Genomic DNA, 27,956 nt, shown 5'->3' with positions numbered 1-27,956 from the left:
GTGAGTACAGATACAGGGTAGGAGGAAGAGTATTTTCAGCAAAGAAGGAAAATTGGGAGAACATCTGACATGTGGGGATGATGACTAGAGATAGGCTGTGGGTAGAGATCATAGAGGGTCCAAACCAAAACTGGAGAGTCATTATGATGAAAGAAACTTACTTGCAAATAATACTGCCCCGTGATTTACTATGACAAGGCTTAATCTGCAACGAACAAGCTATTGCTTTCCACATTTCTGGTTGGCACTTTTTAATGTCAAGAACAGGTATGCTGATAAATGGCATCTTTATGCTTCCTTTTTCCCACAGCTTCATGTCATTCATGGCTCCTTGATCTGACTGAGCATTGCAACTCCTGAAAAGTTCTGTTGGCCTGAAGAGAAAAAAGGCCAGAAGGAATCAAGAGGCAATTATTTTCTAGAAAGAAGCTACGTGTAAAATCTTGACATGCCAGTGTATCAGGAAAATATATTTTTTTAAAGAAGAAAGTGCATACAACCCATCAAAGAATGTCAGCTTTGAATGTATGAAGATTCAAAGCAGACATCAGCACTAAGACTCTGATTGAAATTTTTCTTTAAAATACAGATTTTTGTGAGGCACTTAAAAACTTCAAAACACTGTAGACTATCATCTCAGACCATACTATTTCTTTCATCTCATAAAATAAATAAGTTCAAGTTTTAAAAACTGAGGTATAATTTATAAAAATAAAATTTATAGATCTTATGGTTAGTTCAATTTGACAAACATATACATTCATATGGGCATATCCAAATCAATGAGCAGCATTTCTATCCTGTTAAAAAGTTCCCTTGTGTCCCCATCTAGTCAATGCCCTTCCCTGCTACTGCACCCCAGAGGCCACCACCACTCATATTCAGATCACCAGAGATTAATTCTCAAATGGAATCATACTGTATGTAGTCTTCTGGGTCTAGTGTCTTGAGCTAAAGAATCTTGAGATGTACTCATATTGTGCATATAAATTGCTTATTTTTTATTGTTCAGTCATATTTTATTAATAAATGTATCATAATTTGTTTATCCCAGTGGTTCCCAAACTTTTTGATCTCAGGACCCATTTACACTTTTGAAACTAAAGAGTTCTCAAAAAGCTTTTGTTTATGTAGACTATATACACCAATATCCCATTATCATATTATAAATCAAAACTGAGAGATTTTTAAAGTACTTATTAATCCATTTAAAATGATAAACCCACTTCACGTTAACAAAAGGAAGAGAAGGGTAGGTCTGTTGCAGTTTTGTAAATCTCTTTTAATGTCTGGCTTTAAAAAGACAGCTGCACTTTCATATGTGCCCCTGCATTCAATCTGTTGCTATATCACGCCTTAAAGCAGCTGGAAAACTTCACTATTCACTCTTGTGAGTGAAAAAGGCAAATAATGTCTTGGTATTATTATAAAAATAGTTTTAATCTCATGGGGTTTTGGGAAAACAGAACACACTTTGAGAAATGCTGGTTTATTCATTCATTCACTGGTTTAGCGACATTAAGGTTGCTTCTAGTTTTCATGTCTCTTTCCCCTGGCTATGAATGGCACTGTTGGGTTATAACTTTCTAAGAAACTGTCAAACTGTTTCCAGAAGTAGTTACATCATCTTCTGCTCTCACCAGCCAAGTATGAAAATTCTAGCTGCTTTACATGCTTGTCAGTCTTTGTAGTTAATCACTCAATTGTGTGTAGTGGTATATCACTGGTTTTAATTTGCATTTTGCTGATGACTAATTGCACTGAGCACCTTTTCATGCACTTATTGACCATTTTGATATCTTCATTTGTGAAGCATCTTTCCAGCCTTTTGACTTTTTTTAAAGTTGTCTTTTTACTATTGAGTTGTAAGAATTCTTTATATATTCCAGACATTAAGTTCTTTGTCAGACATATGTATTACAAATATTTTCTGTCAGCTTGTGGTTTGCCTTTTCATTTTCTCAATGGTGTCTTTTGATGAACAAATTTTTTTAACTTTAAAAATTTATTTGAGATACTATATTATTGGGGTATAATTTACATACAATATAATGTGAAGATCTTGAAAGTTCAGTTCAGTAAGTTTTGAAAATTATATTCATCTATATAATCAAGCCCCCAAATAAAATATAGAACATTTCTGTCACTCCATAAAGTTCCCTTATACATTCTTCTAGGCGATTTCCCTTTCTGCCAGAGGCAAGGACTTTCTGATCTTAATCCTTAATGATTACTTTTTTCTATTCTTGAACTCATACATGTGGATGTGTTTTGGGTTGGGCTTCTTTCACTCAGCATAAGATTCATCTGTGTTTTGGGGTTTATCAGTACTTTGGCTTTTTTTTCTCTCCTGCTAGGTACTAGCTATTCTATTGTTTAAATACCACAGTATGTTCTTTCATTCTCTTCTTGATGGATGTTTTATTTATCCACCCCTGCTTCCCATTGGAGAAGGAAATGGCAACCCACTCCAGTGTTCTTGCCTGGAGAATCCCCCAGACGGGGGAGCCTGGTGGGCTGCTGTCTACGGGGTAGCACAGAGTCAGACACGACTGAAGTGACTTAGCAACAGCAGCAGCAGCTCCCCATTTTGGAGTTCTTATGAATAAGGGTGCTATGTAAGCCTTTTGGGGGAACATATATTTTCATGTGTCTTGGATAAATGCTTCAGAATGAAATTGCTAGGGTACAGATTTAACTTTTTAAGAAATTGCAAGAAAACTTTCCAAAGTGCTTAAACACATCTTATACTCCCAACAGCAAATTATGAAAATTCCATTTCATGCACATGCTTGGCAGTCTTCTGCTTTTAGCTATTTGGTGTGAGGGAGCATCTCATTGGGGTTTTAATTTGCATTTTTGCATGACTAATGGTAATGAACTTTTTCTATACTAAGTGTTTGTTTTGATGTCTTTTTTTTTTTTTTTTGATGTCTTTTTTGATGAAGTGTCCTTGGAAGTTTTTTTGCCCATTTTTCAATTTGACTTTTACTATGCTGTTATAGGAATTATCTATATATCCTGGATATAATACCTTTGTCAAATGCATCTGTGTGTGATTGTGTGTGTGTATGTGTGCATTTGTGAAGTAGGAAATATTTTTTCTCAGACTGTGGCCTCTCTTCTCAAATTTTAAATGGTGGCTTTAAGTCAACAAAAATGTTTACTGTTGAACTCCAGTTCATTATTTTTTTTCTATTATAATTAGTATCTTGTGTCCTGTCTACAAAATCTTTGTCTATATCATGGTTGTTTAGAGATTCTCCTATTTTTTTTTCCCAGAAGCTTTTATTTTTATATCTATGACCCATCTTGAATTAATGTTTATGGTGCAAGATAGAAGTTAAGGTTCTTTTCTATTTTCATACAGATATTCAACTGTCCCACCATTATTTGTCAAAAAGCTGTTACTTTTGCACTGAGTTGCCTTGCTTTGTTGAAAATCAAGTTTCAGCACAGTGTGGGTATACTATTGCTTTTCTATTTTGTCATTGATCTGTTTGTCTAAATTTATGCCAATATCATACTGATTTAATTTCTATTGCTTTATAATAAGTCTTGAAATCATGTACTGTAAGGTCCCCAAATTTAGTCTTTAAAAATACTGTTTTAGGTATTCTAGGTTCTTTGTATTTTCATATGAATTTTAGAATTAGACTGACACTTTCTATTTTAAAAAGTCATTTGGGATTTTGATTGAGGTTGCACTGACTAGAGTTCAGATTGGTTTCAAGAGAATTAACATCTTAACAGTATTAAAATGTTCTAATCTACAATTCTCTCCATGTATTTTCTGTCTTTAATTTCTTTTTGCAAAGTTTTCTGGTTTCTAGAGTAGAGTTTTTGTACATCTTTTGTTGAATTTATCTCTAAGTATTTCATATTTTTTATGCAGTTGTATAGATTTTCTTTATAAATTTCATTTTCTAATTGTTTCTTGCTAATAAACAGAAATACAATTTGCTTTTTTATGTTAACCTTATACCCTATGACTCTGTCAAATTCAAGGATTTAAGGGGAGTTTGTATGCAGATTTTATGTCATCTCCTTTTGCAGTTCCCTCCTTTCTGGGATTTTCTATTTCCACATCCAGCTACTCTGGCAGCCCCAAACTCTGATCTCTTAACTCCTCAGCCCAATACTGCTGCTTTTTGCTTGAAATCTATATGCCATGCCAGGGGACTAAGAGTGCCTATGAAGGAAAAACTAGATAAAAGTGGCCCTCACTCAGTGTGGTCTCTATCTTTCATGAGATGTAGTTCTTCCTGCATTAGGTCACTCTCAAAGGCCTTCAAAACCATTATGTTTTTGTAGTTTATATAGGGCTAATAATTGGTATTTTTTAAATATAAAAATATTTAATTATATCAGTTTCCTATCAACAAACAAGTCATTGAAGGCTGTTTATACTGGCCATTTCCATTGGTTGGCAGGAGGCTCTTTCACTAAAGGATCCCATGGTTTCCACTGAACCGTTTTTCTTGTCAGGCTTAGTTCCTTTTCAGCTTGAAGAATTACCTCTTTTACTTGGCCACCCTGAAGTTGCTCTCCTAGTTTTTTAACATCTGGTTCCGCTTTAACCATACTCAGCTTCTCATTTGTAATCTGTTCTGTATACTTCCTATATGCTGCATTTTTTAGGGATCTGTCCAAGAACATCAAGAAACTTTGTACACAATATTTTTAGCCTCTCATGTGGAGTCTTACATACAGCTAATCCCACAAGGTCAGCGGTCTTCAGCAACCCCGCCATGAGAGCCATAACTGGTATTGACAGGAGTGTTAGTCTGATACAAACTGCTCTACCATTACCATAAGTTAGGAATATATCCAAATTTAACTTTAAACATTTGATAGATCTCAAATTTGCTCAACCTCTAAGCCAGGTCTTTATTGGCTAATATTAGCTGTAAAGATATCTCAATTTTCTTTCTTGAAATAATAATCTGAATACTTTTAAGAGGATAGAACTAGCTTGAGGTAAACTCCTCAAGGTGTGTTAGCTTGAGGTAAACATCCTATGAACTTCCTTCTGGATCAACTGATTGATTCTCTGTCTTTTTGCCCTCCTGATCTTTGGGCTGTGCCTCACAAATCAACTAGCCCCCTTTTCTTTAGAAATTCTCCCTCTCTGGCTTCTTTGATACAGCATTCTGTATGCTTCTGGATGCCCCTTTCCTGGTTTTCTTCATTCCTTCTTCAGCCATTTCTTCAGTTCTTGGCTCTTATTTTTCTTATCATAATGGATATCTCAGGAAAACACCTATTTAATTGCTCCTGTAAAGAATGCTTTTGTATGTCATAGGGGACTCACTGAGTGTGAACTTCAACCAATCTGAAGCAAGTTGTCATAAGAGGGTATTTGGATGAATAAATTGTTCACATTGCTTTACTCTGCACTGAATTATTTTTTCACTGGTGATGCAGAGGAAGGGAGAGAGGAAGAATGGGAGATTGAAGGCAGAGGGACTCTGCATTCTAGAAGTCTGAAGCATCTTTAGATTAGAAGTGGCTTTGTTATAGTGCTTCCTTTCCCAGTGGTGATTTACCAGGTAGAATACAGCCTTTAAAGATGAAATGATAAAGATATACTACTTCCTTTTAACTTAGCAGGAACAAAATCAGAGTTCTTAAGGAACTCCTGCTAAGGAACATTTTAGCAGAGTTCCTGCTAAAATGATCTTTTTTCACTTATTTAAAAATAAGTCAATTAATGACAAAATACTTCCATTCCATGTATAGTAATTTGCTCTTACCTGTTGTTAAAATTAGTGCAGTAAGTGAGGTTTCTACAGCCCAACTGGCAAGGTTCCCGGACATCTGCTAAACAGGTCAGCATGGACACTTCCACTGGATTATATTCACAAAAGCGATCAAACTCTTGCCAACTCTGTGTATTGCCCCAGCTCATGCTATAGAGTTTAGTACACAGTTCTCTGAAACAAAAGCACAAATACAGAAACATACAAATCAGCCAAATGAATATTTGATTTGCATAAAACTTAAACTCTATGAACTGTGCTTTAGAACATAAATGAAAAAAATATATAAAGATCAAAAGACTAAGACCTATCTTCTAGAATTTAGAGCCCCCAAAAGTAATCTTTTACATGAAAAAGTTAGCTTTCTTTTATTATCGCTCTCTTTTCTTTGCCATGGTTGCTAGAAAGCTTGGTGTTCAATTTAATGTTTAATCATATTTGTACATCCTTATTCTTGGCACCAGTATTCCCCTCTATATTTCTGATCTCTCTTTTACCTTTAAAGAACCTGCCTGCAAATACAGGAGACATAAGAGATGCAGGTTTGATTCCTGGGTCAGGAAGATCCCCTGGAGGAGGGTGTGGCAACCCACTCCAGTATTCTTGCCTGGAGAATCCCATGGACAGAGGAGCCTGGCAGGCTATGGATCATAGGCTTGCAAAAAGTTGGACACGACTGAAGCTACTTTGCAGCAGCAGCAAATGTAAAGCACATGGTTCGGCTTCTACCAAGACATAGTCCACTATATTTATGTTCATCACATGAGGCAAAAATGTAACTTGATCCTCAGACTCCTTTTAAGAAGCATTATAGACTTAAGTTCACTAGCTTCTCCCTGAAAAAGTATCCCAAGCAACTTATAGTCCTTAAGATATACCAAGACAGCCTATATATATAGGCTTTAAGAATTTCAAAGCTGCTATAAACTATTATATATAGCAATATATACTATATATATTATTGTAGTATGCATGTATTCTTATTTCAGTACTCGCTAATTATAAAGCAACTTCGGTGCATATATATATAGCTGAAACAGAATCAGGATCATTTCCAAAGTGATTTCACATTTTATACTCATTAATTTTTAACACTGATAAATGTAATAAAAGTATAAAAAAAGTAATACGTAATATAAAATTTTAATACTACCAGAATGTACAAAGTCACAAGTAAAAATTCTCCACCTCTGTCACATTTTGACTCTCATAATTACCTCTATGAGGAGGGTACTTTTACTTTTATAAGTTTGCTCATTCACTTTACCAACATTTATTGCGTGCCTATTTTATGTGAGGCCCTGTTCAAGGCACTGGCTATGCAGTGGTGAATAAAAGAAACAAAGTCCCTACTCTCAGTGGAGCTTACACATCATGGGGATGAGAAAGCTGAGGTACCTTGAGGTACCAAGATCCAACAGGCACCTGGATCTGGAAAATCAGTACTTTCTCTAGTTCTTACTTTCTGTATGACCTTGGACCTTGTTTAATATCTCAAGTTAGTTTTCTATATATAAACAAGAATTAATACAAATTGACATCAGTCATAAGATGATACCGGCCTTGTCAGATTTCATGAAGATGAACAAGATGAAAGTGAAAGCATTCAGTAAACCATAAAACCTTACATCAAGATAAGAGATGTAGTGTTTTTTACCAAAATTCTTCTTGGATGACACAGCCATTCCAATCTCCAGTTGATTACAGGGCACAACTCTTTAGTAGACACTCAAAGAATTATTCAGGATCCTTCCCAAATATATACATTTATAATTCCTATCAGTAACCCAATTTCCAATTATAGGACCAACTTAACTTCTCTTTTAGCCCTTCTGTTAATTTTCTTTGGATGTTTTCCAAGTTTTTCATATCTTTGGTAAAGTTTAATGAGCTATTCTAGGCACAATTTTTTGGTAAAGTCTATCCAATTTAGGAAACACAGAGGAATTTCCTGTTGGTCCAGTGTTTAGGACTCCATGCTTCCACTGGAGGGGGCCTGGGTTCGATCTATGCTCAGGAACGAAGATTCCCACCCCCCACCCCCCCGCCACCGCCGGCAAAAGACTGCTTCACTGTTTGTATGTCATATTTATTCAGGATATTACAGTAACATGTGGTACATTTTCACCCAAAATATCTCTAATAAAGCAAACTTCTGTGTTCTACCATTACTTTATCTCCATTTATTCTTGTCTCTAGATTGTGTTTCCTCAAGCCTACACAAATAGTATTGTTAGTTTTTTATCCCTAAGTGTATCACCTAAATAAATGCCAATACACTGCTGTCTAACTCCGGATACAAGTGTCAACTCAGGTTACTCACCAATATACACAAAGAGTTGATTAAGTTCAAAGTTTCATAGTTTAACAAAAAATATCTCTTAGCTGTCAGGTCACAACATCTACATTGTAGGCTTACTTGAGGATAACCTCGAGGGTAGAATTCATATTGCATCATCTTTAAATATTTAATGCCCTGCCAATGCTATTGCTCTCACTCTAAAACATAGTGCTTTTAGCTCAATGTACAAAAACAATGTTCTATATATACATGATGCTCAATAAACACCTGCTGGATGAAAGAATGAGGGATTTTATATCTTCTGAACTCTTTACACAGTGCAAGAATATAACACACATTTCCTTAAATTCATTAATTAAAAGCTATTTTCTACTGGTTTTAATAAAGGAAAATGAGATACTGACCTACATGTTGAAGTGTTTGCTTTAGAACAACAATGCAGTTTAGCACCATCAAGGCCTGTAGAGGGAGGAGGATGCAGAGTGACTCCAGGGTGAACAGACTGTGAGCTTTCAAGAAAACACTGCCAAAGTGGATCCTGAGGCAAAGGCTGGGTCTTACAACCCTCGATGAGGCCATCGACAATCTCCATTTCTGTTTTCTTAGACATCAGAATTCTCTTGCAGGCACTTTGGCAAGCATGATCTTCAGCTCTGTCACAGCAATACAAACCTACAGTTTTGGAATAGAAGTGGATTAATTAGCTGGTTTTATAGCATGCACTGCTCAGGCAGAAGAATCAAGTAGTATACTGGAATCCATTACTACTCTGAGTCATGTCAACATCTCCAGGATATTGAGCCTACCAAATTCTCTTTCCATTGCTTTGCAGTGTAGCAAACAAGTGAAAAGCTAAAGGTGGACTAGGTATCTATTATCAGATTCTCCACTGTGCTCATTCATGGGCTCTCCAGCATCATTCCTAGATAAATGAAAGATCCTCTTACACCAAAGAGGTCCTTACCTGCAAGGTGTTTTATGTTCCTGGAAAGGATACAGTAGGTCAAATTGGAATTATTTCATGCTAGAAACAACTACCTAAAAGGATCATGTTCTTGACATAATGAAAAAGATGACTAATTTTAATAGCAATAATCACAAATACTGTATTTCATCACATTCTGGGATAAAAAGATTTATAAATCTGTACAAATTAATCTAAGTAGTAATTTAAATAATACAATAACAAACTCTGACAAGGTATCAGTTTGTTATACTTTTCTATAAAAAACTAGAAAGCATGTGAACACTTTCAACCAGACTATAGAATTCAAAGGGCTTCTTTGAAGTAGTTTTCTTAGGAGTTTGACTTCTTAAGAAGCCTATTCAGGAATATCTGTTTGTAGCTTTCTTTTCCAGTTTTCCTATATATTAGCACAGACATTTGAAATGGTTGTTCTTTTACCCTTAAAACATTTTCTGCCTTTTTTTTTTCTTTTGACCTGCTATCAACTTTGCTTCAGCAGCACCTCTCCATAGCCTAAATGTCAGTGAAGACAGATCTCTCTTTAAAATAAATGAATGTTATTTGCAGCAAGTGCTTCACCCTCTGATTTTCCTCACACAATCACAAAATGTCATAAGCCTTAGTTAGAATCTGGCCAAACAAGGCATAGCACTGCTTTTGAGTTTACAAAAACAAGTCTTTGAATATCCCAGTGTAAGTCAAAACACTGGCATCTGGCTTACAAGCCTTTTGCCAGTTTTGCTTAATTAGTCAGTTACTTTAAGTCTGATCACCTCTAAATGAAGAAAATGATTTATAGGCTTTACAAAGCTGAGATTCTGAAGATCCCATAAGGTGCAAGTTCATCAGGAGGCCCTGACTTTTGAAAAGTATGAGAATCTCATTTGTACTGATATTTTTATTATAAAAGTAACAAATGTTCATTGGTAAAATTCAAATATTACACATCTAAACAATGTGGAACAACTAGGTATTAACTAAAAATGAATCTTACTATATACATTTAGTTCTGCAACTTCCTTTCCTTGCTTATTACATCTTGGACTTCTATAATAAATATACATTTTTTTCTGGTATTATAGTAGATTTACAGAATTGTGTTAGGTCCAGGTGTACAGTAGAGTGATTTGGTTATACATATATTTTTAAATTCTCTTCCATGTTAGTACAAGATATTCAATAGAGCTCCCTGTGCTATATAGTAAATCTTTGTTGCTTATCTATTTCATATATGGTAGTGTATATCTGTTAATCTCATACTCCTAATTTATCCTTCCCCACACAACCTTTTCCTTTGATAACCACAATTTTGTTATTGGTCTGTGAGTCTGTTTTATAAAATGTTGATTTGTATTATTTTTTTTTAGCTTCCAGATAAAAGTAATATACTATTTCTCTTTTACTTCAGTTAGTATGAAAATCTCTAGCTCCATGCATGTTGCTGAAAATGGCATTATTTCATTCTCTTTTATGGGTAATATTACATTGTATGTTATCACATTTTCTTTATCCATTCATCTGTTGATGAACACGTGGGTTTTTTCCATGTCTTGGTTATTCTAAATAATGCTGCTTTGGACACTGGCATGCATGTTTCTTTTCTTTTCTTGTTTTATGTCAACATTAAAACAAACAACTAGATCAATACAGGTAATAATTTAAAATCTTAATATATGAGAGCAAAGTATCAGCTCTATAGCCCTGGAAAAAATCTTTACATTCACCAAAAGACACCCATTATATCTGTTTTGTGTATCATAATGCTTCTTATCTGTAACAAATCTCATACAGAACAATGAGTACTGGGTTGCAAAAGAGGATTTATTTTTGCACCTGTCTATATAAGTCTTTGTCTACAAATGAAACACAAGTGCTAGTATGTTTCTTTTCAAATTAGAGCTTTCATTTTTTCCACATATATATCCGGGAGTGGAATTGCTGTTCATATTTTTAGTTTTTAAGGAACCTCCATACTGTTCTAAATAGTGGCTGTACCAATTGAAATTCCCACCAACAGTATAGGTGGGTTCCCTTTTTTTCACACCCTCTTCCGCATGTATTATATATATATATATATTATATTCTGCATGTATTATTTGCAGACTTTTTGATAATGGCCATTCTGACTGGTGTGAAGTGATACCTCACTGTAGGTTTTTTTTCTCTCATTGTAGTTCTGATTTGTTTTTCTCTAATAATTAGCAATGTTGAGCATCTTTGCATGTACCTGTTGACCATCTGTATGTTTTCTTTAGAAAAATGTCTATTTAGGCCTTCTGTATATTTTTTGATTAGTTTATATTTTTTGATATTGAGTTGTATGAGCTGTCTATATATTTTAGAAATTAAACCCTTGTTGTCACATTCTTTTTCAAATGTTTTTCTCCCAGTCTGTAAGTTGTCTTTTTATTTTGTTTATGGTTTTCTTGCAAAAGCTTGTAAGTTTCATTAGGTCCCATTTGTTTATTTTGCTTTTATTTCTTTTGCCTTGGGAAACTTATCTAAGAAAACATTGTTATGATTTATGTCAAAGAATATTTTGCCTATATTCTCTTTTAGTTTTATGTCATGATGTCTTATAATTAAATCTTTAAGCCATTTTGAGTTTATTTTTGTGTATGGTGGGAGGCAGTATTCTAACTTCATGGATTTACATAACATACATCTCCCTTTTCGCAGGTTGTATAATGTTGTTATTATAGAGATATGTAGTTTATTTAATCAATTTTAATCAACACCCTATTGGTGGATGTTTAGGTTATTTCTAGTTTTTCTCTATTAATAGCAATGTTGTAGTAAACATCCTTTATATGAATAGATTTGTTTTTACAAATTTGTGTTTTCTTAAAGGACAAATTCTGAGAAATGGAATTACTAGATTAAAAGGTATGGTTATTTGAAATGCTCATGGTCATAGCCCAAATTCTGGCCCCCTCCCCCAAACACCCATACCAATGAATTCTCCCCCTTCAGGATAGAGAGGGCCTGTTCCTTCATACCTTCAACAGCTCTGTCATTCTTGGCATCTTTTAGCTAAGACAAAAATGACCAATCTGCCAAATCTAAAGACCAAAGGAGATCTGGGTTTCCCAAATGACCCAGACTATAGATATCTTCAAGAATTTATTTCCTTTTTACAAATTATTTACCAAAGATTGAAATGAGAGGAATATATATGGCTTTTACTTACTATCTGTTGGGTTCCTCATTGGATAAGATTGGGTGTAATTGTTCACACAGTGTATTAATCGTGGACTAATAGAGGCACAATAATTTTCCACTGCTTTGATCTGAGAAGGACCAGGAGAAGAATCTGTTCGAAAAATGGCTTGACAGTATTCTCGGCAGTTTGTGTGATGACCTGCATAACTGCAACAAACTGATCCCACTAGAGGAAAAAAAAGATGACAGTGAAATGAAATCAGCCATTCGCTAACATTCAATCATCATAATAATGATGAAACAATTTGTGTCTTTTTGAATTTGAGAAATAAAACCATGCCATGGAAGACATATACTTAAAGTCAGAACTACTGTAAGCATAGCCATGGGGACATTCAGGTGGTCACTGGTCTGAGAAAGTCATTTTTTGTCAACTTATAGTCTATAATGCAGTGGTCCTCAGCAGGAGCAGTACCAGCCCATGGGAGAACTTGAATGCATGTGGAAGTATTTCTGGTTTTCATAATAACTTGAGGATATCTGCTGGCATTTAATACATGGGGGTCTAGGCTGTTAAATGCTCTGCAATGTACAGGACAGTCTCATACAATCAAACTGTCTCCTAAAAGCTAATAGCACCCATGGTGAGAACCACCAGACAGTTTCTTTCCATGTCAGATTAGTAGAGATTCATAAACAAAGCAAAGCAAAGCAAAAAAAAAAAATTGAACATACCAAAACAACAAAGCTCCAAATAGCTCCTTTATAAAATAGGACCGATAAAAACTAAGAGATATCAGGATCATTTCATAAATTTGCAAATTATATGTGCCTATCTTGAAATAAAATCCCCAAAGTTCTATGCTGTTTAAACATCTCCAAGATTAGGACTAAATTGAAAGTTCTCAACTCATAACTGATATGACCTGCTTCAATACTGAAAAGTAAAACCCACATTTGAAATAAGTGATTCTGGATTTACATATTTTTAAAAATCAAAGTAGACTGTTTAATTTATCTGGGAAGAGCAGGATGAGTGGCTAGGGGTGAAGATGTGGGATTTATAATGAAGAGGAGCAAGAGGCCCTCACAGGAAAGGCTAAGGGATCTGTGGGAGGCCAAAGGGAGCCAAAAAGGTAGAGGGATGGCCATAAAAGGTTAAGAAAAAGGCAGATGGGAAATCTCTGATAATTATTAGGGATGGTTATATAGGAACCAGACTCAGGTTTCAGTGACTTCTATAGAACAGGGAATTCAGGTGGCTTCCAGAAATAATAATAATGATAAAATTATATACAAATGAACTAAACTAGTACTAAACTAACAGCAAGACAAGCCTGTTTTCATTCACAGCTACATTTATCACTGTCAACCTCAATGAGGCTAAAACTGAGGGTAGAGGTGATGGATGCTGAGGACAAAGAGACAAGAGAGAATGGGAGAAGGAGTCCCCCATGAGGCTGGCTTCCCTGCAGTGTGGGAGGACATAAAATTATGTGTCAAAGACTATCTGGGAAATGTTGAACTAAATCCCAATAAAAAAAGGGTAGCAAATAAAGTACAGACAGATAATGTTTCTGGTATTTTAATACACCCACTACCAAGCTCATCTAAACAACTCTTTGTTCCTTGATTGCGTTTCCCCATTTCCAACTGCTCTCATTGTTTCCTTCACCTATAATGTCCTTCCTCCCATCTCTACTGTTCACATCATGTCTGTCCTTCTAGGCCCAGCTCAGATACCAACTCCACAAAGTTACTTTTAAGCACCCTGCAGGAGGTGATCTCTCCTTCCTCTGAACTCCCACAGCACGTTCTCAGTAACTCAAGCCCATACCTACCACGTCCCAGGGTTCTTTGTGTACAGATTATGCCCTCCAAGATGTGTATCTGCCCTGCACAAAGCAGGGCAAGCAGTCAGTGAATATCTGGAAGCAACTGAGAGGTAGCCCTCAGCAACTGCTACATTATTTTACATCATATTATGTGTGCTCAGCTTCTGAAAGTTATCCAAATGGGGCATGATCTTCCTCTAAAACACCCAGCACTATTATCTGCTTTGTAAATCTCCAACTAAGACATGGGAATTGTTAGAATTCATGAATGGCTCGACGCTCCAGAGGAAGCAGCCTATCAGAATCCTGCTGTGCACATTCCTTCAGATGGTTTAGCAACAGTCTGTTATAACAGCAAAGTGTTGGCAATATTTATAATAGCTAAATCATATTCTGTAAGCTGTGTTTTGCTCTTTGGATTGCTGGTATTGCTGATAATATACTTACTTTCATTTCTGCTAATGCAACTGAAAAGAGCATTCTGTAAATTAAAGAAAAACAAATAAAAAATTAACAACCACACAGAATTTCTAATTTTATTCCACTTTATAGTTATACAGAAATCTGGATATCAAACTACTTAATCTTTCTCTAAATCCAAGATTGAGAACAAAGAAACTATGATATAGCATCCTGGTGAAAAGAGAAACCATCTTCAAATACATTAAGAATATAAAAAAGCTTTTAGAAAATAATAAAGGATATTTAGGGAAATACATTAATATATTTCATATAACCACAGTATTTTAAGAGTTGAAAGGACCTTAGAGATCACTTCTAATTATACTCAAACATGGCCATACACTAGACTCACCTGGGCTTCCTAGGCTTTACCCTAGACTACAGAATTGAAATCAGGAACGAAGCACAGAAATCTAAATTTTAAACAAGCCCTCAAAGATGATTCCTCTATAGCCATCCTAAGGACCACAGTTGGGGGATCTCTCTACTACTTTACAGATAAATAAAACATTTCCTCAGCAAGGAAGAGAGAGCCCCAAGTCACAGAGCAAGTCAAAACTAGAACCTGAGACTACAATTAACGTAACTAGATCTCTTAGATCATGAAAACATCACCCTGGCTTAAAATCATTGTAAGGAAAATAAGAAACAAGACAAAAAAATTTCTGGTAGAAAGTGAGTCGGATGATCAGGGCTTGTTGGCTAAGATTAATATCACTCACATTTGAAAGAGGATGAATTCTTAAAAAAATATGTTGTTGTTGTTCAGTCCCTAAGTCACACCTTGACTCTTTGTGATCCCGTGGACTGCAGCACGCCAGGATTCCCTGTCCTTCTCTATCTCCTGAAGTTTTCTCAGACTCACGTGCACCGAGTTGGGGATGCCATTCAACCATTTCATCCTCTATTGCCCCTTCTCCTGCCTTCAATCCTTCCTAGAATCAGGGTCTTTTCCAATGATTTGGCTCTTTGCATCAGGTGGCCCAACTACTGGAGCTTCTGTATCAGTCCTTCCAATGAATATTCAGGGTTGATCTTCTTTAGGATTGACTGGTTTGATCTCTTTGCTGTCCAAGGGACTCTTAAGAGTCTTTTCCAGCACCACAGTTCGAAAGCATATAGGTATAAATAAAAGGTAGATAGAAATCAAGGGTACCCTTATTAATGAATACAGATGATTTTGGCTTTTAATTGTAACTAACTTCCAAGCTGCCTATGTGATCTGGACTTATTAAGGGACCAGCTTTACTGACATTTAAAACTTAGCTTCAAGGATCCATCTATGTAGTTGTATGAAGCTGTGCTGCATTTTCTCTACTATATAATATTCTACTGTAGGAAAAAACCACACTTTGACTTATCCAAAGCAAAACAAAATACTAGGACCCATAGATAAGGGTCAATAATTCACTCAGTATGACTTCTTTCTGCTAGAGGCCTCATCAAACAATATAAAATAGTGAAAAGTAAGTATTTTTGGTATTCTTTAGTAGTGGTCTGTTTTATATTTCTCTTCATCCATGTTTATGTATTTTAGTTAGCTACCTATTATAGGTAGCCCTCAATTTTGGTTCAATGGTTTTATGAACACTTTCAATAAAATGACCTAAATCAATATTAAAAAGTCATCTGTTACCAACTTTCCAGCCCCTCTTGACTGGGTTAAAATAAAATCAATAAAATTCTCATTGTCTTTCTCCTTCAAATATGCTGGTTGTTCCTTTAGGTTTTAGCTTTTTTGGTCCTGTTCCTAAGGAAGTATGGTTATTATCTTGGTGGCCACCCTAGGTTGCACGGCCTGATTTCCATTTTTGTTCTTCTTCCAGTTATTCTTAAATTCTCTAGAGCTGTAGTTCTGAAGTGGAGGTGATTGTGTTTCCCAGGGAACATCTGACAATGTCTAGAGACATTTTTGGTTGTCATAACTCATGGGGTTGGGGTGCACTACTGAAGTGACATCTAGTAGGTAGAGGAGTCTAGAGATGCTGTGAAACATCCAACAATGTGCAGGGCAGCTCCCCTGCAACAAAGGACAATCCAGCCCCAGATGTCAACTGTGTGAAGGTTGAGAAATCGTGCTCTAGAAACTTACAAACTTTTTCAAGCTTGATTTTTAAAAACCTCAATCTTAAAAATAAAAGAAATACCACTCTGGGTCACTCTTGTGGATCACTTAGCTTCAGCGAGAGGTACTAAAGGACATAAAATCTGAAAAACAGCAGAGATCATCTAATCCAATTCCTTATTTGACAGAAGCCAACGACTGAAGTCCAGAAAGTCTGAACCCTAGCTTTCACCCACAAATGAGTCAGCAAACTATGGCACATGGGCCAAATCTTGATCACTGCCTGTTTTTGTAAATAGTTTTATTAGAACACAGCCACACCCATCATTTACATATTGTATATGGCTACCTCACACAATAATGGCCGAGTTGAATGGACAGTGAGCCTAAAATGGTCTATATGCCTAAAATATTTGCTATCTGACTCTTCACAAAAAGTTCGCTAACCCCTGACATAGAAGGACTCAGATGTCTCTCTTGATGTCACATCCAGAGCTCAGAGATATTCCCTAAGCATTTCTCATTTCTCTTAATGTTCACTGATAGACCTTTCAGGCATACGGTTACTCTAACTTACTGAACTAAAGAAATATGAACTTTCATATTTCTGCAAGGCAGCACCTCTAGTGTTAATAACATGTTTACATCTCTTTCTTTATCAATTTTAAGGTTTCAAAGAATGGTCCTTGCAGAGAATAGACTGGTGGCTGCCAGGAGGGAGAGTGTGGGAGACGGCTGGATTGGGAGTTTGAGATTAGCAGATGCAAATTGGGATATACAGAACTGATAAACAAGGCCCTACTGTATAGCACAGGAAACTATATTCAATATTCAGTGATAAGCCATAATGGGAAAAAGAATGTATATACATGTATAACTGAGTCACTTTTGCTGTAAAGCAGTAACACAACACTGTAATTCAACTATACTTCAATAAAAATATAAAATTAAATTTAAAACTTACATTAAAAAATAAAAGAATGGTCCTTCACTCAAGTATACTGGTATTTGATAAATTCATCAATTCTCTGTTGCTTACTTTATATGCATCATGATTTTATCATATCCTTCTCTTTGATACGATTCCTAACCATATGTAACTACACCTAAAGTATAAACTATAGGTAACTTTTTTTGGCGGGGGGGGGGGGGGGGGCGGGGAAGGGGGGCCACAAAGCATGTGGGATCTTAGTTCCTTGGTCCGGGATCATATCTGTGTTTCCTGCATTATAAGCATAGAGTCTTAACCACTGGACTGCCAGAGAAGTTCTAGTAACTCTGCCTTTTTACTGCTTATTGTTGTTTAGTTGCTAAGTTGTGTCTGACTCTTTGCAACCCCATGGACTGTAGCCTGCCAGGCTTCTTTGTCCTTGAGATTTCCCAGGCAAGAATACTGAAGTGGGTTGCCAGTTCCTTCTCCAGGGGATCTTCCTGACCCAGGGATTGAATCCAGGCCTCCAGCAGTAGCAGGTTGATTCTTTACTGCTGAGCTACCAGGGAAGCCCTTCACTGCTTAAACTACTGCTGGTTAGTTGACAGGGCTCAGGACACACATGAGTTGCAGCACCGGCTTAGTTTCTTCATTTCTTTAAACGGTCAATCTTGTGAGTCTTGGCTAAACTCGTCTTAAGTCTGGTGAAGGGATCAAATATCTTATCGCCATCTAGTGGCAAAAGCAGGCAGTAACTGAGGGTTTATACTTGGGTTTATATGGAGCCTCTTTTGACCTCCTGCCACCAATACTATACTCATATAAACACCTCCCCCACCCGACTCATTTTACTCTAGAAGAGATCAAAATTACAGGGTAACTGAGGTGAGAACCTACCACAACCTCAGAGACCCAAAGAACAAGCCAGCATGTGGGAGTTGACAGTGTCCCCAAAGATCTTTAAGTCCCAAAGCCTTCACGATATAGGTGGAGAGACAGATATACACAGTAAGCAAAGGGCAGAGCTGGGTGGGGCTAGAACCCAGAGTGCTCTGCTTGTGCTCTCCTATGACACTATCCTGTGAGAAGACTTTGGATTATTATTTTGAAAGTAGCCAATGCAAAGCTGAATTTATGTCCATAGAGTGATCTATCTTAACAGTCTCCTGTTTTTAAAATCAACATCTTAAATTGTAAAAAAAATAATCTTGGTTATTATATCCTTTAAAAAATTTTGAACATGAAGTCTTTCTTCAGGCAGCTGCTTTCATTAACTAGTTCCCTGCCCTACCTTCAATGGTTTTTGAGAACTGCAATAAGCCCTTCCACCTAGTGCTGGGAGCAGGTAACCTGTGGGCAAACCTAGTAGAAAAACTAAGATACAGAGTGAAATCAACAAGAACCCTATGTGATCTTTCATGTCACATCGACCTTCCTTTTGGGGTCCAAGTAGGAGGCACATTCTGCAGCTCCAACTTCTTGTTCATAAGTTAGCTCTGTAGATTTATTTTTGACCTGGTCACCTGCTTTTCCACTTCAGTGACCCCTTCTAACATTTCTCCACTTGTCCACTTGTCTCAATCCTGTCTCTGTCCCACTGCCTTTCTACTATAACTGGTCCCTCCAGCTCCCTTTCCCATTCTCACCAATGATGATGATGAAAAAAAAAAACAAGGATCGTATGAATCTTATTAAAAACAAACAAAATCAAGCTTGAATCTTTGATGTTTTAGTCACTTCTGGAGAAAGACCCAAAAGAACACATTCTATGAAATGTTAATGTTTCCTATTCCCAAGGCTACTAGTTAAAAGTAAAAGGGACTGTTTTGTTCTGAAGACCTCAATAAATAAAATCAGTTTGCTTTGCACAGATGGACTGAAATTTCTCCCAGTTTGAAGGTTTGCATGAAAAATCTAGCTTATTAAATGTTAAATCAGAGATTAAATACTTGACCTTTTTTTTGGGTCACACCACACAGCTTGTGGGATCTTAGTTCTCTGACCAGGGATTGAACCTGGGCCACAGCAGTGAAAGCGCTGAGTCCTAACCATCAGATCGCAGGGAATTCCCCAACAATGGAACTTTAAAAACATGTTTTTTTAAACCTCTACAAGATGTTTTCTCCTTGTTGTGGACACCATGGCTTTTTTAGTGAAAAAAAATCTAAGTGACTAGAACACGTAAAGGAGTTTAATATGACATTGTTGCTGTTTAGTCACTAAGTCATGGCTGACGCTTTTGTGACCTTATGGACTGTAGCCCATCAGGGTCCTCTGACCATGGGATTTCCCAGACAAGAACACTGGAGTGGGTTGCCATTTCCCCCTGCAGGGGATTTTGCTAACCCAGGGATTGGACCTGTCTCTCCTGCATTGGCAGGTGGATTCTTTACTGCTGAGCCACCAGGAAAGTCCCTTAATGCAACATGGACATCACTAAACAAGTGATTCTTCAATTTCTTCAGCATTTCAAATAATGTCATTTCAAAAGTGGGACAAAAATGAGACCCTAAACTAAGATTAACAGGTCTAGACTACTCAGAGAAGTTTGTTCATGATTACCACAGAGTATCCAACCAACTGGAAGCAAATTCACTGGCAAGTACTATAACACCTGCAGAGTAACACAAGGTCTAGAACAGAGCTTACATACAGTATGTGTCTGTGGCAGACTGACTGCAGCAATGGTTTCGATTTTTCACACTTCTCTGTCTATTTCTCTCACACTAACTCTGGACTTGATCGTGTGATTTGCTTTAGTTAAGGGGACAGCACTAAGTGTGAGGAAAGTAGAGGCCTCCCATGTATCAATACTTGCAGGTTTCACTTCCTCTCTTGGGCTTGGGCCGCCACCATGGGAACTTGTCAGACCCAGGCTGTGAGAGCGCTGGGAGAGACTCATGGAATAGAGCTGAGCTGACTTAGCCGAGGGCATCCTAAACCAGCCAGGCCCTGGCTGATTTGCCAGGTAATGGCAGATGGTTAAGTGGGCCCAGCTTGCTCAAATCAGAACTGCCTAAATGCATGAGAAATAATAAATTGTTATAGTTCTCGGCTATGGGGTTTAGGAATGGCTTGCTACACAACATTACTGTGATTACAGATACAGTATTCAGTGCTTTCTCTGCTCATTCAAAGAATGACTAATTCATAGACATTTACACAGGGTTTTCACATAAAACTGCTATTTACTCTGAAACAAAGAACCTTGTGTACTGTCCAGAGTGGGAAAATTTTCTATTAAAAATTCTATCTATAAAAATACTAACTGTAGCACCTATTTACAGGCAACAGATTTCTGTTCATCCTTTAAGTCTTACCTGCTCTGTGAAGACTTCCTCATTACCCTGGGCAGGGTTTTTTTCCTCCAGGCTTCAAGGTGTCTTATATAGACTTCTAGCAATGTACTTGGATTTGTATTATAATGGACTATTTGAATTTCCCTCCTCCCAAGGACTAGGCTATGGACTTCTTACTGTTCTCAGAGTACAAAGATCCTTCCATCTTTGTACTCTGAGAACAGTGCCTGGTACATATTAAATGTATCAACTCAATGAACATTGAAGGAATGAATGAATGACAGATGCAAAGAAAAGTGAGACATGGACTCTGCTGGTAGGAACTCAAGCAATTAGCATTAAAAAGTGATAGGCAAACGAAGAGTTACACTATAAGGTGACAAAATGCTACAATAAAGTATGCAAAGTGTTTATATGTAGCAACTAATATTTTTGAGTGTGGAGGGAAGAGGGCTAAGCAGACAAGATTTTAAAGAGGTACCATCTAAGCCAGAATTTGGATAGGGGTTTTGGTATTCTGCGGTAGGGTGGGATTTCACAGGCGTGTGGGTAAAGGGGGGTTCTGATTTGTAATATTTGCTGATATGTATGGCATAAATACCCCCAACATGGCTGCTTTTCAAGTTAAAAACTGGCTTGCAAAATTCCTGAATATTTAACAACTGACCAGTTCTCCCTAGCAGGTAGGAGTTGGCTCTAGCCTACTACTGGATGGGAACGATAGGATGGATTCAGGGAGCAGGAATTCCAGGACAATGGGTGGTACAGCCACAACTAACTAACAAAACACACAGCCAATCTGGGAAGTATAAGCAGTAACCTGTAGAACTGTCAAGGAGGGAAGAGTTAGGACCAAGAAAAGCTTAAGTACACCAGGCTGAGGAACATGAACTATATCTTACGGGTGAGCCACTGAAGAGTTTCAAGGAAGGGAGTGTTATGACCATATCTGATATTTAAAGAGGTCACCCTAGAAGAAGTGGAGATAGTAAAAAAAAGAGGAGAAAGTAGAGACAGGGAAGCTACCTGGGCAGCTATTGTAGTAGTTCCCCAAAGTGGTATAAAGGCCTGAAACAGGCTATAACTAAGGGTCTGGAAAGTAGGCCCATTTAAGACATATTCCACAGGCAAATCTTTAGGGTTTTATGGCTAGTTGTTCTTTGTTTTTGTGGGAGGTGGTGAGAAAGAAGAAATAGTAGACAATACCTTTTAGGTTTTTAGTTTGTGTATCTGGGAGGCCTGTACTTGAACAACCAAGTGAGGAAGATAAGAAAGATGGTAAGTTTTTGTCTGGGGATGAGTGTATATGTGGCGTTGTGTAGTAGTAGCGTGGAGGGAAGAAGAGGTAGGGAAGATAAGTTAGTTTGGCTGATTTATTGGGGCAATCAAAGCAATCAGGGTAGATGAGATTCACTTCAGTTCAGTTGCTCAGTTGTGTCCAACTCTTTGCAACACCATGGACTGCAGCACGCCAGGCCTCCCTGTCCATCACCAACTCTCGGAGTTTACTCAAACTCATGTCCATTGAGTTGGTGATTCCATCTAACCATCTCATCCTCTGTCGTCCCCTTCTCCTCCTGCTTTCAATCTTTCCCAGCATCAGGGTCTTTTCCAATGAGTCAGTTCTTCACATCAGGTGGCCAAAATATTGAAGTTTCAGCTTCAACATTAGTGCTTCCAAGGAATATTCAGGACTGACTTCCTTTAGGATGGACTGGTTGGATCTCCTTGCAGTCCAAAGGACTCTCAAGAGTCTTCTCCAATACCACAGTTAAAAAGGATCAATTCTTCAGCACTCAGCTTTCTTTATAGTCCAACTCTCAAATCCATACATGACTACTGGAAAAACCATAGCCTTGACCAGACAGACCTTTGTTGGCAAAGTAATGTCTCTGCTTTTTAATACGCTGTGTAGGTTGGTCATAACTTTTCTCCCAAGGAGTGTCTTTTAATTTCATGGCTGCAGTCACCATCTGCAGTGATTTTGGAGCCTCCCAAAATAAAGTTTGCACTGTTCCCACTGTTTCCCCATCTATTTCCCATGAAGTGATGGGACCAGATGCCATGATCTTAGTTTTCTGAATGTTGAGTTTTAAGCCAGCTTTTTTACTTTCCTCTTTCAAGAGGCTCTTTAGTTCTTTGCTTTTTGCCATAAGGGTGGTGTCATCTGCATATCTGAGGTTACTGATATTTCTCCTGGCAATGTTGATTCCAGCTTGTGCTTCATCCAGCCCAGGGTTTCTCATGATGTACTCTGCATATAAGTTAAATAAGGAGGGTGACAGTATACAGCCTTGATGTACTCCTTTCCCGATCTGGAACCAGTCTGTTGTTCCATGTCCAGTTCTAATTGTTGCTTCCTGACCTGCATATAGATTTCTCAAGAGGCAGGTAAGGTGATCTGGTATTCCCATCTCTTTAAGAATTTTCCAGAGTTTGTGGTGATCCACAAAGTCAAAGGCTTTGGCATAGTCAATAAAGCAGAAATAGATGTTTTTCTGGAACTCTCTTGCTCTTTCGATAATCCAGCAGATGTTGGCAATTTGATCTCTGGTTCCTCTGCCTTTTCTAAATCCAGCTTGAACACCTGGAAGTCCACGATTCACGTACTGTTGAAGCCTGGCTTGGAGAATTTTGAGCATTACTTTACTAGCGTGTGAGATGAGTGCAACTGTGCAGTAGTTTGAGCATTCTTTGGCACTGCCTTTCTTTGAGATTGGAATGAAAACTGACTTTTTTCCAGTCCTGTGGCCAATCCTGAGTTTTCCAAATTTGCTGGCATATTGAGTGCAGCACTTTTACAGCAGTAGATGAGACTGCCTAGATAGAAAAACCTGGCCATTTGGATTACATGGGGTCATAATCTAATCAGACTTGATCAGATTTCCCTTTGGGGATGATCTTATTCAGTTCACTTCTGAGAAGAATGGACTAATGAGGAAATACATAAGCTCATCAGACTAAATGGGAGCTATTCCATTTAGCTTCTATTCCATTTAATTCCATTAGCTTCCCCAATACAAAATATGGCAAAACCAAAGAGCATACAAATGGAGAATAATCAAGATTTTATACTATCTTAAGCCAGTACTGCAGGACCTAATAGGTTTCGCTCTTTTTGGAGCTCATCAGCTGCAGGTAACGGCTCAAATCTAGTCCCATACAGCACACCTGTAGAGCATTTTACCATTACAAAGCCTCCCATTCACCATCTTCTATTTATTATATTCTGACAATCCTTGGCGTTTCCTTGGTACTAACTAAAAGAAGCTTTACATTTAGGTGCTAAAGGCTCTGCTGAGGCAAAGTAATCACATGACTCTTGTTGTTAAAATTCCCCAAAGTCAACTGTCCACAGCCTAGGCTGTTATCTGCCATTCAAGAAGGCCTACTGTATTCTTGGAACTACTGCAGCACAGATCCAATCACACCGAGGCATAGAAGGCCTCGAGCTGTCCAGAGAATACTGTTGATCCCTGCCCTCCCAGCTCTAAATTTTGGGAGCTATTTTTTCATCCCTTTTCCTTTATGCTTCTGGTAGTAAATCTAGAATCAAAGTTATTTTGAGAGAAAAGGAACAAAATAAAATTAAAATAGAAATCTTTAAAGCAGAATATTTATTGTGACATTTCCTGATGATACACTACATACCATACAGACACACATAAAAATGCACCAAACAGTGGCATCTGGGGTACCATGAAGTGTGTGGTAAGCTACCATCTGTGCACAGAAGGGTGGAAAAGAACGTGTACATATTTACTTTCATGTGCATAAAGTCTCTCTGGTGACTTTAGGAACTGGGTGGCTGTGGTGTAAGAGGTAGGAAAGAGACTTTATTGTATATGGTTTTGAATTCTGAACATGTGAATACTAAAAAAAAGAAAATGAAATTTAACACATACCTGCACTCTTCTCTTATGCATTTAGCTGTGTGTTCATATGACATTGCTGACACTGCTGTGAGCTTGGAACTCACAAGGCTGACCATCTTTGTTCTTGTGGTTCTGAGAGCCTCTTTTTAACATCCTCAGAGTCTTAACTTTACCTCAGTATTCCCACAGAACCAGAGTCCAGGACATAGCATTATTTTAGTTTTCTTTAGCAACAATTTAGTTTAAAACTTTAAATGGCTTAACTTAAAAAAAAATCCTCACAAAAATATCTTCTTCTGGCTTTCCTTCATAGTTTCTCACCTTCCTTAATGAAATAACAGCAAATAACGAGTGAAGGAAGCTAGGAAGAAAATAGAGAACTGAAAATTGTATTTTTGATAAAGATATAAAGAAAAGCATACAGAAGGATCTGTGAAAGAAGGAATAAACAAGTAAAAGCATAAAAGTCTGATGATAAATTTGCAACACTCTATTTCAGTGGTTCATGCAGCAAATGGAAAGGTATATGTATTTATGGCCATTATGTTAAGAGAATGGCAGGTAAGGTCTGACATAAAGGCATGACACAGGTTTAACAACCTAAAACTAAAATTTGTCTCATCATGTTAGAGACATTGCCAAGTCTCTGGAAATATACCAGCCTCACATCATCTTGATGTTTATTCTGACATTCAAGAAAATAACTACCAACAGCCAATTTTTGTTTTTAACCACCATCTTGGTGGCTAGAAGAAAATGTTTTCAGCTAGCCTGTAGACAAAGACTACGCATAAAGTTTCACACCTTGTGGAAAATATGACTACGTTTTTACTTTAGTTCTAATTAGCCAATTTGCCCTACTGTGGCTAAACTAGTATGGCTCTACTTTATATCCACCATCTGTTCTGATTATTAGTGCTTTCATTCTAGTTGTTAAATATTTTAAATGTCATCCCTGGTCTAATATCACACATGAATAGACGTGGCCTGATCAATACTTCTAGGGTTAAGACCAAGTTTGTGAAAACGTATGGTGAACCTAGAACTGAGCATGCTGGTGACACTTGAACATGTCCATGATAGAGTTATCAAGCTACTGGTTAATCCTGGCAACTCTAACCAAATGTGTGTGATTCTGAAAGAAGTACTCTCAAATACTGAAGGAAGTATTCTTTCTCAGGTATTACTCAGAATAAAAGAACTGCAGAGACAAGTCTCTGTAGACTCTCTAGTCTCCTGTCCCATTGCAGAAATCTCCTCCACAGTGTGTTTATCCAGTAAATCTTTGCTTGAACACTTACAGTAATAAGAATTTCTCTTTTTCTTGGAATATCTCAATCCACTATTTTCAATGAACATAGAAAGGATCCTCCTACTGGAATGTCAGTAGGAGGATTGGCTCCTCCTCTTTCCATTCCCTAAAAATGCAATTTTCAAAATCAGCTCTCACTTTTTTCTACACTTCCTCTTTCACAGAGCTCTCCTTCACTCTTGAGATTCAAGAGTTACTTTATGGTTGACTTTGGGCATGATCTCTCATTTTTAGTCTGGTATTCCTAACTACCTCTGTGTGTGTGAGTGCTCAGTCACTAAGCCGTGTCCAACTCTTTGAGAACCTATGGACTGCAATCCACCAGGCTCCTCTGTCCATGGAATTTCCCAGGCAAGAATACTGGAATGGGTTGCCATTTCTTTCTCCAGGGAATCTTTCCGACTCAAGGAGCGAACCCACATCTCTTGCATTGCTGGCAGATTCTTCACCACTGAGCCACCTGGGAAGTCCAACTTAACCTCTGAGATATGCAATTTTTACATTTAAAAAAGACCTAACACTCAATATACTTCTATTTCTTTAAAATCCCTTCCCATGCTATCTTTGCTGTGTATTTTCTTTTTTAAAAATTCAATATTATTATTGTTTTCATATAACTTGTGTTTTAATTTAGTCCCTTTGTATTTTTATTGTTCTTATTTTCCTTTGCATCTCAAATAATTATAGGTATTTTAGAACTTCCTTTAGAGAAGGTCTTTTAGAAACGGTCCAGTAACAGCAATTCTTTGTTGTCTTTGTTGTCTAGAAACACCTTAATTTTGCCTTCTTTCTAGAAAAATATTTTTGCTGGATATGATAGTTATTTTCTCTCAGAACATTTTAGGTATCATTCTACTGTTCCTGGCTTCCACTGTTGCTTTGAAAAGTCAGCTGTTGAACTCCTTTGAAGACAATGTCTTTTTTTTTTTTTTTTCCTGACTGTTTTTAAGATCTTTGGCTATGAAGTATGTCTGCAATGTATGGATTAAAAAAAAAAAAATCCTGCCAGATCCTTCTTGGGCCTGTGTTTTTTCTCCTTCCTCTAGTATTCCAATTAGAACACTCATATCCTCTATGTCCCTTAAGTCTCTTTCAGCCTATCCCACTGTGCTGCTTTTTCACATAGCTTCTTTAGTTCTATCTTCCAATTCATTAATTGTTTCTTATACTTCCCTGAACATCATCTCCTATACTCAGTTCATCATAACAAATCCTGAATGATGGACTCTTATCTTCAAATCTCTGATTTATTCCCAAATATTTGACTCCATTGCTATCATCCTAGTTGTGGGCCATATTTGTTTTTAGCTAAGTTAGAGAAATTTGGGGGATCTAAAACTTAGCTTGCACCCAAGACTTAAAGCTTTCTAAAATATTGACTTATTTGTTATGCTGATCTCTTATCACAGAATCTTTATTATCTCCTTCCACTTAATAATGACTGACCCCCAAAATATAATTTTTCCAGGATCTGGTCCCACTTTACCTATCCAAGCAGAATTCTCAGCCCTAAATAGGCCTGCCTTCTTTTTACCCCCCTGTACAAGCCATGTGCACGTTTGCTAACATGCTTTTGATACAGTCTCCTAACCCAAATTATATAAATCCTTTCAGGCCTCTCTTTTGCAGTTTCTCCTGATAACTCCCAGCATGCTCAGTCTGCTTTCTCATTTGCTTGAGCCCTTGTGTGTTCAGTACATATTTTAATTATCTTGACTCAATTAGATATAATTCTTTAGTATTTGAAGTTGAGCTGTATGTAGCTTAACCATAATTCTAACCTAGATCTGATCCAAAGTTTTTATATAATTTTACTTATTTTTGGCCAAGCCATGTGGCTATGTGGGATCTTAGTTCCCCAACTAGGGATGAAACCCATGGTCCCTGCAGGGGAAGCATGGAGTCCTAATCACTGGATGGCCAGGGAATTCCCAAAAGTTTGCTTTCTAATATAATAAAATTGCCTCTCACTATTCAATAAATA

The 27,956-nt window shown here is 37.2% G+C and overlaps 1 protein-coding gene, 1 non-coding gene and 1 pseudogene across 3 annotated transcripts in view; all 3 read right to left on the bottom strand.

Moving 5' to 3' along the window:
• The window catches only part of RECK (reversion inducing cysteine rich protein with kazal motifs), an 80,944-nt gene that overhangs the window by 28,180 nt on the left and 24,808 nt on the right, over positions 1–27,956 (bottom strand). For both annotated transcript variants that reach the window (XM_027549650.1, XM_027549651.1), the window contains 5 exons: positions 14,476–14,509; positions 12,222–12,419; positions 8,469–8,736; positions 5,757–5,936; positions 162–374 (listed from right to left, as the gene is read on the bottom strand). In XM_027549650.1, coding sequence (XP_027405451.1) covers positions 162–374; positions 5,757–5,936; positions 8,469–8,736; positions 12,222–12,419; positions 14,476–14,509 — 893 coding nt within the window. The remainder of the gene's footprint in view (positions 1–161; positions 375–5,756; positions 5,937–8,468; positions 8,737–12,221; positions 12,420–14,475; positions 14,510–27,956) is intronic.
• LOC113897190 lies at positions 4,405–4,753 on the bottom strand (annotated as a pseudogene).
• Positions 10,788–10,906, bottom strand: LOC113897967. The gene has a single exon (XR_003512479.1). It is a non-coding gene; the product is annotated as a small nucleolar RNA SNORA40 (small nucleolar RNA).

The sequence above is a fragment of the Bos indicus x Bos taurus genome, chromosome 8, assembly GCF_003369695.1.
Source record: "Bos indicus x Bos taurus breed Angus x Brahman F1 hybrid chromosome 8, Bos_hybrid_MaternalHap_v2.0, whole genome shotgun sequence".
In the NCBI taxonomy this organism is placed as follows: domain Eukaryota; kingdom Metazoa; phylum Chordata; class Mammalia; order Artiodactyla; family Bovidae; genus Bos; species Bos indicus x Bos taurus.
Note: the sequence above shows the minus strand (reverse complement) of the source record. Positions and strands in the feature narration are given on the sequence as shown.